General features: G+C 36.6%; 1 protein-coding gene across 5 annotated transcripts in view; it reads left to right on the forward strand.

Annotated features, from left to right (window-relative positions):
* The window catches only part of TRMT9B (tRNA methyltransferase 9B (putative)), a 114,066-nt gene extending 101,327 nt beyond the window's left edge, over nucleotides 1–12,739 (forward strand). For all 5 annotated transcript variants that reach the window (XM_053941258.1, XM_053941259.1, XM_053941260.1 and 2 more), the window contains 3 exons: nucleotides 3,687–3,841; nucleotides 7,127–7,300; nucleotides 10,091–12,739. In XM_053941258.1, coding sequence (XP_053797233.1) covers nucleotides 3,687–3,841; nucleotides 7,127–7,300; nucleotides 10,091–11,130 — 1,369 coding nt within the window. In that variant the 3' untranslated portion in view covers nucleotides 11,131–12,739. The remainder of the gene's footprint in view (nucleotides 1–3,686; nucleotides 3,842–7,126; nucleotides 7,301–10,090) is intronic.
* The last annotated feature ends 1,263 nt before the right edge of the window (nucleotides 12,740–14,002 follow it).

The raw sequence follows: 14,002 nt of genomic DNA on the forward strand, positions 1-14,002 counted from the left end.
GAGTCAGAGACCTCTTAGTGAGATATATAGCTATGAAAATATATATAGTGTTTGTACAATTCCTTTTACCTTCTTGGAAGTTGTAATATTTTAGTTTTTTTTTTTTTTTTTGTTTGGGTTTTTTGTTTGTTTGTTTGGGTTTTTTTTTGTTGGTTGGTTGGTTTTGGGTTTTTTTTTTAATAAAGAGGCAAAAGAGCAATGTAGGAAAAAGTGTATGGACTACAACCTATTTACTTCCAAACAATTTGTTAATGTACAAAAGTTATATATGATGGACTGGTGATCCATTTCCCTGCAAATTCAGCAGAATTGAAAATACAGTTTTTATCCAGTTTCCTCATTTAATAGATCAGCTGCAACAAGGGCCTGTTGTAGTCTCATGAATGAATCCCCAGGAGGCTCAGAAAGCACTGAAAAGGAAGAGAATCCTGCTCTTCAGTTTTTATCCAAGCTGCCTGTTTGCAGTTGGTGGATGTTTGTTGAGCTGCATTCATATTTTGGGGACATGGCAAGACTTGCTGCAGAGTGACTGAACAGCTCAGTGCCAGTTTACTGCACACTCCCATCTCTGCTCCAAGCCTCTCCATGAGCCCTTTAGCAGGAGCATAAGCACAAGAGAAGAAGAATTGAGCATGGGAAAAGTGTCCATAATTTCCACCTTCTGCTTCTCTTCGCTGGTCTTATCAGACAGCTTCTGGGAAGCTTAAATGAGAACTGGAGCAGATGCTGAAGCAGTGGGATTTCTGGGCAGATTTTCATTACCTACTTTGCAAAACAGACTTTCCAATTATCCAGGAAGTTAAATCCAGAAGTTGGATGAAATGAACGTTTTGTACAATTCATGTCCAACAGAGGCACTGACTGTTGCTTTCAAAGCAAAGAAGTTGTAATGGTTGTTTTCGTTTAGAAAGATAAATAGGGACATTGAGTTTGGCTTGTAAAGTTACATGGGTCTAAGTTTCTGCGGTTTTTTGGTGACAGCATATTTGTGTGAAAATGGTATAGCTGTAGGTGTGGGCAGACTCCGCAGGTTCCTTGTATATTGTAAACATTAAAATGGAAAGGTTAATTGCTGGGACTTTTCCTGCCGTGCTGCAAAGTAAATCTTGATAGTATTATGGATCTTGACTGGAAAGTCAAATTGGGAAGTGTCATTGTCATGTGCCTTAATTGTTTGCCAAATATAAACAATCAGCAGGAATAGAAATGATTACAAAATGGTGCATGAAATAATTTGTCTTTTAGTATACTACCATTGTTCTATTTTAACCAAATTATTTTCTTGACACTATTTATTAAGAATATCTAAAAATAATAACCTCCAATGGTGTGTTGTAAGACATGGAAGTCTCCAGCACATCCTGTGTAGTTGAAGTCTCAGTACCAGTTCCAGTGAATGAGAAAGTTAAAGGAAGAACTTAATGGTCTTGGATTCAATAGGAAACAAAGCCAGATCTCAGTCTGCATTGGAATTCAATATAGGCATTTTAGGAAAATACAGAAAAAAAATCAGCATTTGGAATTCAATATGAATGGTTGAAAACATTCTGCCTTTTCAGTTCTTTTTAAGAGCTGCAGAGATTGAGCAAAGAGCTTCAAGTAGCAAGATAAAAGAAAGCACTTGGATACACTGAACCACATGGTAACTAAACATGAAATATAAATTAGAGCAAGGAGATTATCAGGCAAGAAAATAAAATAAATGATTGTTAGTCTTTGGAATTACTGCTTATAAATAGAGGACTCCTAGACAGTTGAACAACCAAACAGAGTATGTTTTGAGGCAGAGAAAAAAGACAGCTGGAGATATGAAACACCTAATTTATTTTATTTAAGGGTCAAATAAAAACAAAGGATTGGACTTTTGCATCAAAGGAATACTTACTTGAAATTACTGCAATTAACCCATTCTATGTGACAACATAACTTGAAATGGATTCTTAGAAAAGTTTGATTGAGTAATTTCTGGCACATGTAATATAATTTCAAGTCTATGTTGCTTCTTTTGTTCAGTCTGTTACAGCTTTTCACTCTTCAATGAAACTGAAAATGTGCCTATATATGTACTATACTGTTCCTGAATTTAGTTTTTATGTATATGTGTATATTCACCTAGTAAAAGGTGAGCTAATGCAAAATAAAATTTTGGACTGTAGAAAAAAGATAAATTAAGGATTGTGAAAATATTGAAAATAAATGTTTGAAGATAGATATTGATAGATACTACAGTCAGAATAGACGGTGAAAATTGTTAACAATTTGTCCCCACCTCTTACACAGTACCAGTGAAATGGATCAAGCCTTGCATACTATTCTGTAAACATTGACACACACTTGAAGTATGTTGTTTTTTTCAATCACTGGGATTAACTTCCATTTTTAAAAAATTTTAAATGAAAAAATTGTATTTGTAGGACAGGTGTAGGACAGGTTGTGTCTGTAGAACAGCTGTGCTACCAGCTCACATTATTTATTACACGTATATTTTTAAAAAATTAATAAGAATGTTTTTTCTCATAGATATCATAATTTCTCATATAGTCTCATCTTTTCTTTCATAGTAATATATTTCAATACTAAAAGTGACAGGAAGAAGACATTTTTATTATGGTTCTTAAGTGTATGTAATTTGAAAATCAAGGAAAGTAAATTAAAGTCTTTGCTTCTGACCTTTTCAAATGCAGTCAAAGGAGTCACTTTTATAATTTTATCTTGATAATACATTGCTTAGTCTGTTTGATGTTTGGAAGCAGGCTTTAATCTCTGTGGAGTTTTTGGACAATTGAATAAGTTTTGTTTTAATAATGGGAAGAAATATTTCCCATATAAACAGGCAGTTTAAATTAGTTTGAAGAATGCCTTAACATTTCGAAATGTAATCTCATCAGCCTTTGTCAGATACTCAAGCCTGACCTGGTTGGTCCTTGGATGAGAGGATACGTTAAGGAAGATGTGAGATTCTGTATGAAGGGATTGTGCATCCACTTGGTATTCTACATGAGCTTAGGGGTAATACTTGAAGTTTAAGAAGATACCACTTCTTGAATGACTAAACTAAAATACTGTGCTAAGACATGAAGATAGTGGAGTGGAAGTAGGGAAATAGAGGCTTTGTTGCCAAAATATTTTAGCAAAATAATCACTTCTAGAGGGCTGATAAACCACAAATCACTTATGCATGATTTAGGGACTCAGGTTTCAGGGACCAGGTTATATTTCAAGTAACATAGTAGTAGTTTCCCTATTTACATTAGCAACAATAGGAAAGTTGGTTCTTAAAATCCCGTTCACAGCTGGTTGGACTGATGATCATAAAGATCTTTCCAAGCTAAATAATTCTATGATTCTATAACCATTCTGCACTTTCACTGAATACAGGCTCTCTTTGCACCAGATATGCTTTTACTATATTGGTGAACTTGGGAATGTGCCTATTATTGCATAGGCATGTTCGGTTACATAATGCTTCATAGGGGAGGTGATACATTCACATTTTCTCTTGACTTTCATGAAATAAAATCAGATCCTTCGAGTAAAGACTATTTTATAAATATGGCTGGTAGATGGATGTAATTTCTGAGTATAAGCGTAGAAGGTCCTGAATTATGCATGCCATATTATAAAATATAAAGTCTATACTGCAACAGTTTGTGTTTTGTTATACATAATCTTCATTATGTTTTCAGGATGGAACATGAGGCTACCCAGCTAGAAAAGCAGCATGTGCACAGTGTGTATGAAAATACAGCTGCCTACTTTAGTGACCTGCAGACCAAAGCATGGCCTCGTGTTCGGAACTTTCTGCTGGAACAAAAGCCTGGCAGTCTCGTTGTTGATATAGGTAAGCCATTCTTTGAGGTGGCATAAAAGATTGTTTATAATCTTTGTTAGTTTACCTGTTAATTATATTTAGCCTTCAGATCAACAGTTTTTTAAGTTGCTTAAATCTGTTTTAAAATTGTTTTTAAGCCTCAATGCTAGATGCCATATACAATTTCTTTTAATTCTTTGGCAGTGTATCACGTAGACAGTAAATAATTTTTTTTCCTTTATTTTTGTTGAGCTAAGTCTTAATCTATCCATTTCCCCACTGGCTTAATGGTCTTTCATTCCCCTGGAGCACTTTTGAAAAAATTATGTTAATAGCCCGATTATTTAATATTTCAGTTTCTTTAGATCACTTGGTTTATGTAATACCAGTCTGCAATTTATTGGTTTTCATTTGTTCTAAAACTCCTCCTAAAAAGGCTTTTTATTAAGAGAAATTTTCTGATGTGATTGCTGTTAAAAATACTTAAAAAAAAAAAATCTGAGAATCTCCGTATGATCCTAAATATGGACACCATATTTAGGTGTTTTCCTGTTATGGCATTGTCTTCCCTACATGTAGTATTTATACCTGGATTTTCTGTTGTTCTTGCAGCATTTCTGGGGGCTTCCAGGTGCTGGCATGTTTCCTTTGCTTGCATTATGACTTCAGTCCTATACAGCACATTGCAAGGCAAATGCTTGTTTGCACCATTGTGTTTTAATCTAATAAAATGCTTCTACATAGCAAGGTTTAACAAATATGCACAATAAATTATTCATCTGCTTTGTCCTATAAGAGAGAAACATTACTTGAATATGGTGTAGGCCATAATCAGAAGATAATATGCAGCTCTCCTGCTGCTGTTGAGCATTACACCAAAAATACTTGATATTATTTTGAGCATGTAGCTATTTTTATATGTCTGCACCATTGTCACTGATAATCTCAGGAAACTCCTATGGCATACACTCACTCAGCTGAGAGCTAGATTGATACTTCTCAGCCAAAATCATTGTCACCTCAATAGAAGTCATTTGCATCTTAGCTGAAGTTTTTTGAGGCTTTATCAGCAGTGATTGCTTAAAGCTTAAGGTCACCCTGTTGCAATCTCATCAAGAGAAGATCAGTCTGTACAGTTCCAATAAGAATGCTCACACTAAGGCACACAAGATACCTTCCTTTATAAGTTTTAATAAGATCTACAGGAATCTGAATATTGTGTTTACTTTCGGCCTGTATTTAAGGAGAAGTTGCACTAAAGTGGCACTAGTTCCTAGTGGCACTAAAATTTTCAAAATGAGATCTTTAATTGGTGACTTTCTTTTCAGTTTAATACTGCCTTTTATTAAAATATCATTTTGTCCATTTGTTTTACTATTTTTCATTGATCAAAACACATGAAAATAGCTTGGCCATTGTTAGCTTCAAGGAATTCACCTTCCTGATGACTCATTTAAAAGTCAACCTCTGGCAAATGTAGATTTTTAGAATACTGGAATTGTTGACACTATTTAGCTTCATTCCAGAGAGGATCCTATACTTCCAAAAACTTACAGTGATTAAAAAGTACTTCACCAAAAGCCATGTACTATGCAAGTGAATCTTCCAAATTAATGATATTTGAATAAACGTGTTCCACTGCAAACACAATAATGAGTAATAATTTATAAAAAATTTAACCTTTCTAGTTTTGTAACATGCAGAGCTTAATGTATTATTGCATATATTCCTTGAACTGCATTAGCAATACTAATTTTCCATTTTTCTCAAGTGTTAATTCAAAGAATAGTGCTTGCTTTTAGCTGAGAAATATCCTCTTTTTCACCACTGAAGTGTTGTTCTGTTCTGCAGTAGTTCCTGTGCTGTCTCTCTAGATAATGGTGCACATTAACATCACCGAGAGCAGCAGCGCTGCAAGAAGCAGTGATGTTTCTAAAGATAACTCCAGGCCTTTAAATCGAATTACCAGCACTGAGATGATTCTCTTTGCCAAGCTGCTACCCCGTTGCTTGGCTGTCAACTTTCAGAAATTATTCCTCACTAGTGACCCAGAGCTGCAGTGAATGGCTCCCAGTAGAATTTTGAAAAGTGCCTGTTATGCATAAGGCATTGAGGGATCCTCTGAAAGATTTCAGTTTAGTACAGCACAGTCCTTGAGAAGACAGACTTTAGGTGGAAGGCGTTCTGGAACAGTTCATTACATTTACATGGCTTATAATGCATTGGCACAAAGACAAAAACAGGATGTGCCTGCAATATGGAAAGAACTTTTATGATTTATGATTACTTTTTAAGTCTGTATCTGTTGCAGCCTGAATTGCTGCTAGTAAAGTCCAGGGTAAAGAAGCAGAAAGGGCCTTTGCATGGTATCCCCAGATGTCTAATTCAGGTATGCAGTGAGATGCTCAGAGTCCCAGGCACACACACATGGAGGGTGCAGGTTGCTCTGTCTCAAAGGGCCTGGGGTGACCCTGGTCTCGGGGCTGTACAAAGATGAGGCCAGTCAGGGAATAGGGAGGGAGTGGCTCAGGGACACAGGAACCGACATAGGAACAGGGGAAGGAGTAATAAACCCAATGGGGTTTTATTGGGTTTTTGAGAGAAACTCCTTGTGTTTCCCCAACCCAGGGGATGCTCCCCAGGGTCTCAACATGTATCTAAAGTAAAAATATTCCACTCTGACTTGCGTCAGTGGCATTTATGGTTTAGGACTTCTTGGAAAGAAATGGGATGCATCCACTGAAGAAGTACTGCATGGGGTTAAGCAAAGAAAAGAGATCTGCTGCAGATCACTGAAACATAACATACTGGCTTCAGGAAATCCCCTGAACAGAAAGTAGTTGGAAGCTGGAATGGTACTGGGGAAAGGGGCCATAATGCTTCTCCTTTTCTTACCTTCTCCTGGGCTCCCATTTATGCTCTTTGTTGGTAACAGGATACCAGGCTGTGGAAAGACTCAGTGTGAAGCAGCATTGTTGGGTTTTTATACTTGAAGATGTACAATACAGGGGACCATTCTTTCCTCCTCCCACCTGCACTTATCCCTGTTCCCCACAGAAGTACAGATAACCTGCTATTATACAGGGCTATGTAATGAGTATTTTTGTTGGTGATGTTGGTACTGTTACAATCCTAATAGTGTGAACATACAATTTCAACAGGCCAAATGAACAGCAGTTAGGCTAGTCAGCACAAACCTTCTTGTTTTTCAGGAAAATTTAGAATTAGGAAAGCCTGCATATTATTTTCACTGCTTTGGGAGGGAGAGCAAATGTTTGGAATATACGACTTCTGACCTAGTATCCTTTTCTTTAGGTTGTGGAACTGGAAAGTATCTCAGTGTCAACAGTCAAGTGTATAATCTGGGCTGTGATTACTGTGAAGGACTGGTAGAAATTGCAAGGAAGAAAGGTGATGAAGTTCTGGTGTGTGACAACCTTAACCTTCCCTTTAGGGATCAGTGCTTCAATGCAGTCATTTCAATTGGAGGTAAGACAACATACCTGCATTCTGGCCCTAGCAAATGAGAATTTCTGAGTGTTCTTTTCTTTCCATGTGGCTTTATTTCAGGTAATTGTTTCGAAACAGTTCCTTAGAATTACAGGAGATATAACTTAAATTAATTTAGTCAACATGAATAAACAAAACTCCCATTACGCAAGAGGCACTGTTGACCAAGGAAATATGCATATCACTTGTTTGTTTATATGTGGTAGAGATTTCCTTCCAGCATGCATTGTAAACAAGTGAAAACTAATCTAAACATGGCTGCTTAAAGCTGAAACAGATTAGGTGCTCAAGACAAACTCTTGGTTTCTCCATAGCATCTGTTTTGATCAGCAAATACATTGAAATGAAAACTTAATGGCAGAACTTGGAGCTCACATTAACTACTAGGTGTTATGAATTCAGATTTCTCTTAGTCATAAGAACTCAGATTCATAAAAGCGCTTGTTGTCTAAAATGACCAGAGCATCTCTGCATCTTAACTCTTCGGACCTCTATTTTTGAAAATGCTACTCGTAGTTTGAGAAACATAATTTGCAAAGTGTAGATAAAAAAGAGTAACCAGTTACAGTCTACATTTTTAGCTCTAGTCTTGACTGAGCTTCTTTGAGGGATTTTTAATTCATCAGCAAAAGTACAAAGCATGATAATTAATATTGATAGCAATCAACAAACTACTTGAAATGTGATAGAAATTTATTTTAAAATGTATCTTTCACATAAACAGGTGGAAGGAAAGGCTGACTAATACACAAGCAGTAATCATATGGCTTTGCTTTCATGTTGGCTAGTTAACCAGGGAGCCCCTACTCACATTTTCGGTCTCGTAGCATCATTTCAGTGCTAATCAGATCAGCTGACTCGGAAGGATAGCATACCTGTCTAGTGTTTATATCAATTCTAAGCCTGACAAGTTTAAAAGTTCACATGCTATTTCAGTACATTTAACAATAACAGATTTTAATCTCTCTTGAATAGAGACATGGTATGCCTATGTTCATCTAATTCTAAATAAAGTGGTTTTCATCCTATTACAGAGAAAAACAAGTATTTATGTACTTAGTCAAGTACACTTCTTGGATTTGCTGATATAATCGTGTTTATAGGATTGATTTTTCTGCAGAACCACCAGAATGATTCTAACCAGATGGAATATTTAACCCATTAAAGAGTTTGCACAGATTCTGTTGGTTGATTGTCATTTCTTTCTGGTAAATTAAGCTTGTATGTGTATGCTGTGTCTGTCAGTTTTGATAAAATTTTGCAGGAGGTTCTGTGGTGATATATGCCTAACTCCAGTATAAGAAAATATCAGTTCCCTTCTCCCTATTCTGTGCAAAAAAAAAAAAAAAAATTAATTTTTTTTTTTCAAAGTTTGAGAAAAAATTCCTTGGAGTCAGGAGTACAAAACAAAGCCTGGAAACAAACACTGACTACATAGATGGGAAACTCTTCTCAGAGTTGTCTATTTTGTATTCTCAGCAGCTTGTGAGAGTCTTGTTAATATTAACTGCCAAGAATGCTTTTCTTGGCTTGTGATAATAAAGCTACATTTTCCCCCCCTTGGTAGTTTAATCATTGTTTTGAATAAAGAAAAGGCTAGTTGGATGCACTTTTCATAACTGCAGTGTTGAACTAACACTGTTTCTACACCTAGAATTGGCTACTGTCAAGCAGCACATATATAATCATTTTTTTCTGAATTTATAGAGAAATGTCTTCAAGTAAGAACATACTCTGTTACCTTCTGTTCTGTGGGTAGATTGACTGTTTTTCATGTAGAAGTGGTTGGCTCCAAGTCCACTTGAAACAAATTATGGAATCAGTCCTCTTCACATCACTGAATCAAATCTAGTACTGATGACGTATAGAAAAACACGACCAATGTGTCCAAGCTCAGTACAATTAATTCCTCTGAGAGTTTAGAGAGAAAATAGTTCTCTTAGATATTCTCTGACTGTAAAAATTAGCTCATTTGTACTCCAGGTGAATAGGAAGATAGAAATAATGTAGAAATCTTGAAATGTAGTGTCATTTCACACTGGGGTGAAATTTGAAAATGTGGAAATTGTCCTGGAAAGAAAATCAAAATATTGTGATCAAAATTTTTATTTTAAATTTGACTTTATTTTTTACTAGCATAACATAATGTAAAAAAAAAATATAAAATGTTGAGACATGCAAGGTAGACATTGTTTTTTACAAAAAATTAAATTTAATTTGACAAAATTAAAGCAATGGTGAATATTTTCTCACTACATCTTTTCCAAGTGTGCTGATATAAAAGTTCAAAGTATCTTTTTATTGATGTTACATTTTGCTGTATTTGTTATATGGTGAAAAGATTTTCTGTTTTCAGTAAGATAAGTTTGAAAATTGTGCCAAAAACTAAAGTCAACTTGATACTATCTAACTTACCTAAAGTCTAGGCATTTAAATGAAAGCTTGCCATGTTATAATGTGTTATGGGTTATGCAGAGAAACAGAAACCTTCAACTTATATGCCTGACTTCTCTTGAATCCTGTTTTGGATGAGATGAATTTCCTTCTTCCAGATTTTCCTATTTTTATCTATTGAACATAATCATAAAAGAGAGCAGTCTGAGGTAAACTTCCATTGTGGTACCTATAAATTCAGCACTGTTGCTGACTTGCAGCAAGTGATAATTCGGAATGAGGCAACTGAAATGATTGAACATGTAGAACAGGTTGAAGGTGAAAATGCTTTGTCTTTACTAATATTCAGTACATAATACCTTTCTCTTTTCACAGTGATACATCATTTCTCAACTAAACAAAGGAGAATCAAAGCAATAAAGGAAATGGCAAGGATATTGACACCTGGAGGCCAAATAATGATTTATGTTTGGGCTATGGAGCAAAAGAATCGTCGCTTTGAGAAACAAGATGTATTTGTTCCATGGAATAAGGCCTTGTGCTCACGCCATTTTTCAGAATCAAATCAATCTGGAGATAAGGGTGAGTTTGTCCATACTGCAAAAGGCCAAAACATACATCCTGCACAGCTTGTCATCTCTGAGTGCAGCTACCAAAACAATCTGCAGCCAGAAACTGATTCAAAACATCCCCGCAATATGGACCATTGCTTACCCAGAGCCTGCTGCATGAAAATTTCTGAGGAAGAAAACAGATTTTACAGTGCTTTAGGAAGATCTTTCCGCTCATGGTTTTTCTCCAGATCCCTTGATGAATCAGCCCTGAGAAAGCAAAGTGACAAAATGAAGCACCTGAAAAATGAAGGAGTGTGGGCCAACAGTGCCGTACCCGTTCAACATTCACGACACTGCAGTTTGGATTTAGGTCACCATGGGGCACTGTTAAATGAACAGAGTTTAGATGATGATGATGATGTGTTTGTGGAAAGCCTGTCTCTCAAAAAACCACAGTGGTCACCAGCCGCAGATGCACTGAAGGATTTAAGTTTAAATGGAGGACACCAAAGTGTAGCTCAGAGCAAGGGGGACAAAGCTCCATTTATAAATGGCCCAGTGGAAGACAGGGACTGCATTTGTGGTTGTAATAAAGATGGTGCTGGAAAGTCTGATACCTGCAAGTTTTTCAAAAGAACTTCAACAACTGACTCCACTGACTCAGCTTTGGATTCAGCAGTGTCTGTTGGAGACCAAACTGATGCCATGTTGGATGCAAAGGCCTTCATGCGTTATTACCATGTTTTTCGGGAAGGGGAGCTGAGTTCTCTGGTGGAAGAGAATGTGCCTGAGCTTCAGATACTTTCGTCCTGCTATGACCATGGAAACTGGTGCATTATTGCAGAGAGAAGAGGAATATAGCTATAAAGAGAACAAAGCAGAATCCAGTGACTGAGAATTTTAAGCTCTTCCTTGTGTTACTGTGATTGTGCAGTGCGACATGGAACTTGAATCTTGTAGTTGTGTGCCATTCATTTTTGAGTTATTAACTATTTAACTAGCTAATTCAAGGTCTGTATATAGGAATGTAAGTGGTAGACAATATTTATGTTTTGTTAAACTTTTATGAAGTTAAAACTGTAGAGTTTTATATTGCTGTTAGCAAATAATTGTGTTTTAAAACTTACTTTTCTATTGAGAAATAAACCTTTTTATAAAACAAGGTTCAGGGCATCTTTTATGAGAAATATCCTCTTGGTAGAAAGTCTAGTCTTTGTTCTTCAGATGCCAGAAGTTTGTCACATTGCTCCCTATTCTTGAAGTCCTATAAAAGAGACATAGACACTATGTCTAAAATTGTACTTGACTGTACACTGGTAGAGTGCATGCTGCAGAACTGGGAGCAAGCATGGTCCCAGTGCTCCTTAGTTGGGAGTAGAGTTATTAATGGGCAAAAAACTGTGTACCAAACAAGCTCTGCATATTCTGTCATTTGATGTTTGTATTTAGGAGCAAATGACAGGACAGATTTTGGACAGTATTTTTTACTTTTTTTTTAAAAATAATTTAATTTGTTTCTCAGGTGCAGGTGAAGTTTTATGTGTTAGCTCTCACAAATACATTATCTTAATTTCATTGGCTATAGTTTTTCATTGGCTTTGTGTATATAAAAGTCAGAGGGATTTGTGAGAGTGTGAGTATTATGTAAAGTTCTAAAATATCAAATCCTTGAAATACATATATCTTTTTGATAAGCCTGGGAAGCTACGATTAAATTAATAAAAATGCAGTGCATATCTGGTCAGCTGTTGTATTTACTTTTCTTGTTCACAGACATGAGAATATATATTAACGGTGTGTTAAATAACATAGAAGGAAGAGGATAAGCCCAGTTTGCATATAAATAACAAATTCTTGTCCTATGAAGTTTAAACGAACCTTTTGAGACCTAAGTGATAATAGATGGTTTACACAACTTTTCTATTCCCTGCAAGACATACCATCACTATCCATCTGTAGTAGGTTTAGAATTTTATAGTGCTGGGGATAAAAAGCAGCTGGCTTCAGAAAATCAGCAGTGGAACTGCCAACAGAAGCAGCGCTAGAAGAGGCTAATTGCCTCATTAGCACAGAGTTACTCCATTCCTGGGCTTAATTCATAGTTAGTGGCTGCAGTGCAGGGCACATCTTCAACTGGTGTGATTTCGTGACCTTTAATGGAGCTGCACATATTTCCCCTTCCCCGCTCCCTACCCCCCCCCCCCCCCAAAAAAAAAAAGAACCCCAAAACCCCTTTTGTTACAGCAGTTTTAAAGAGCTATATAATTAAGATGTATGCCCTATTATTGAGCAAGTAACTCTGAATACAAGGCAATAGGAGTGAAATGCCAAGCTTTTGCCATCTATGCTGCATGAGCAGGTGGATTTGGGATTGTTCAGTAGAAAACCTTGATGGTGCTGAGTATTTTTTGATGTAGCTTCCCAGCTGTTAATTGCCACATGTTAATGTATTATAAATTTATTTACTGGATCGATGTCCTCAAGTGATCATTTTTGTCTTCCTCATAGCTTGGGATCCTTATACTTTATCCTTCCTGGGTCTGTACCACTTGCACTCCCCACAGGCCTTTGAAAATAAAAGTGTGGCCAAAGAACCATACATTTGAGACTTCTGAAACACCATTCCACTCTAATCTAAATGTTACTTTCAATACAGCCTGGGGCTGTGGCTTTCAGTTGCTGTGTATGAGCCATACTTCAGAAAATGGGTCATATTCCCTGCCTCATTGGGTCCAGCTGCTCCTGGCTGAGGGAGCTGCGTCTGCTGCATCTTCAGTCTCCAGATTTAAACACTTAGTGCCAAAGTACCCGTTTTGCAGAGCCAGCATGGACTGTGCTGCACTCCACACCTCATTTGCAATGTGGTTGTGTCAGACAGGGGAGGCCTGCCTCTTTTGTTGGGAATTTCTGGATCAACTTGAGAATTTTAGAAGAGAAGTCAATTGCTTCCAGATAAAGGTATGCCAGTGGATATTCAGCACTCCTGGAATTTGGGCTGCATTTAAGAAAGAGGTAAATTATTATCATGTGTCCTGGTTCAGGACAAATGTGGGAGAGAATCCCCAAAGGGGTTCCTCTAGAAGGCAGATTCAATTGGCTCCTACCCCCAACTGGTTCGGGGAAAAATACTTTCTTGGAGAAAAGTGGAAAAAACTGTTATGCTATATCCAATTCTGAAACTTCATCCCTAAATGCTAGCATGCATAAACTTTATTACACTCCTATAAAAATACTTATTAAGTATTAGTAATTTTAACTGACAGCTGCGTTTAGTTATTTGGGAGAAAGAACATCACAATTTAGTTATATAAACTTCTACAGTCTGACTGCGGTGGGTTTGATGTGTACGTAAGTAGACTGATGACATTTGGGGTAAACTGAGGAAGGAAAGGTGTCCAATCTCTTTAGAATATAGCCTTATCATCCTTGCAAGAGACCGAATCTGTGTCAGGCTCCAGTTAATATTTCTTGCTCTATCTGTTTGAATAACAGTTGTCCTCTCAAAGCTGAAGTATTTTGAACCACTTTTGTGTTTGTAGACTTTCCATGCATTATTTGGTTTGAGGTTCTTTCCCAGGGATGCTTTTCACAAATACTTATTTCTGTATTGAATTTTCTCATGTTTTGAGTTGACGCTGAGTTTGGATTGTATTCTTGTAAATTCCTGGAAGAAGGAGATGGGAGGTTTGGTAAGCAGCTTTTTTTTTTTTCTTCCCCATATATTCAGTTGGCC

Source organism: Vidua chalybeata, chromosome 4 (assembly GCF_026979565.1).
Source record: "Vidua chalybeata isolate OUT-0048 chromosome 4, bVidCha1 merged haplotype, whole genome shotgun sequence".
In the NCBI taxonomy this organism is placed as follows: domain Eukaryota; kingdom Metazoa; phylum Chordata; class Aves; order Passeriformes; family Viduidae; genus Vidua; species Vidua chalybeata.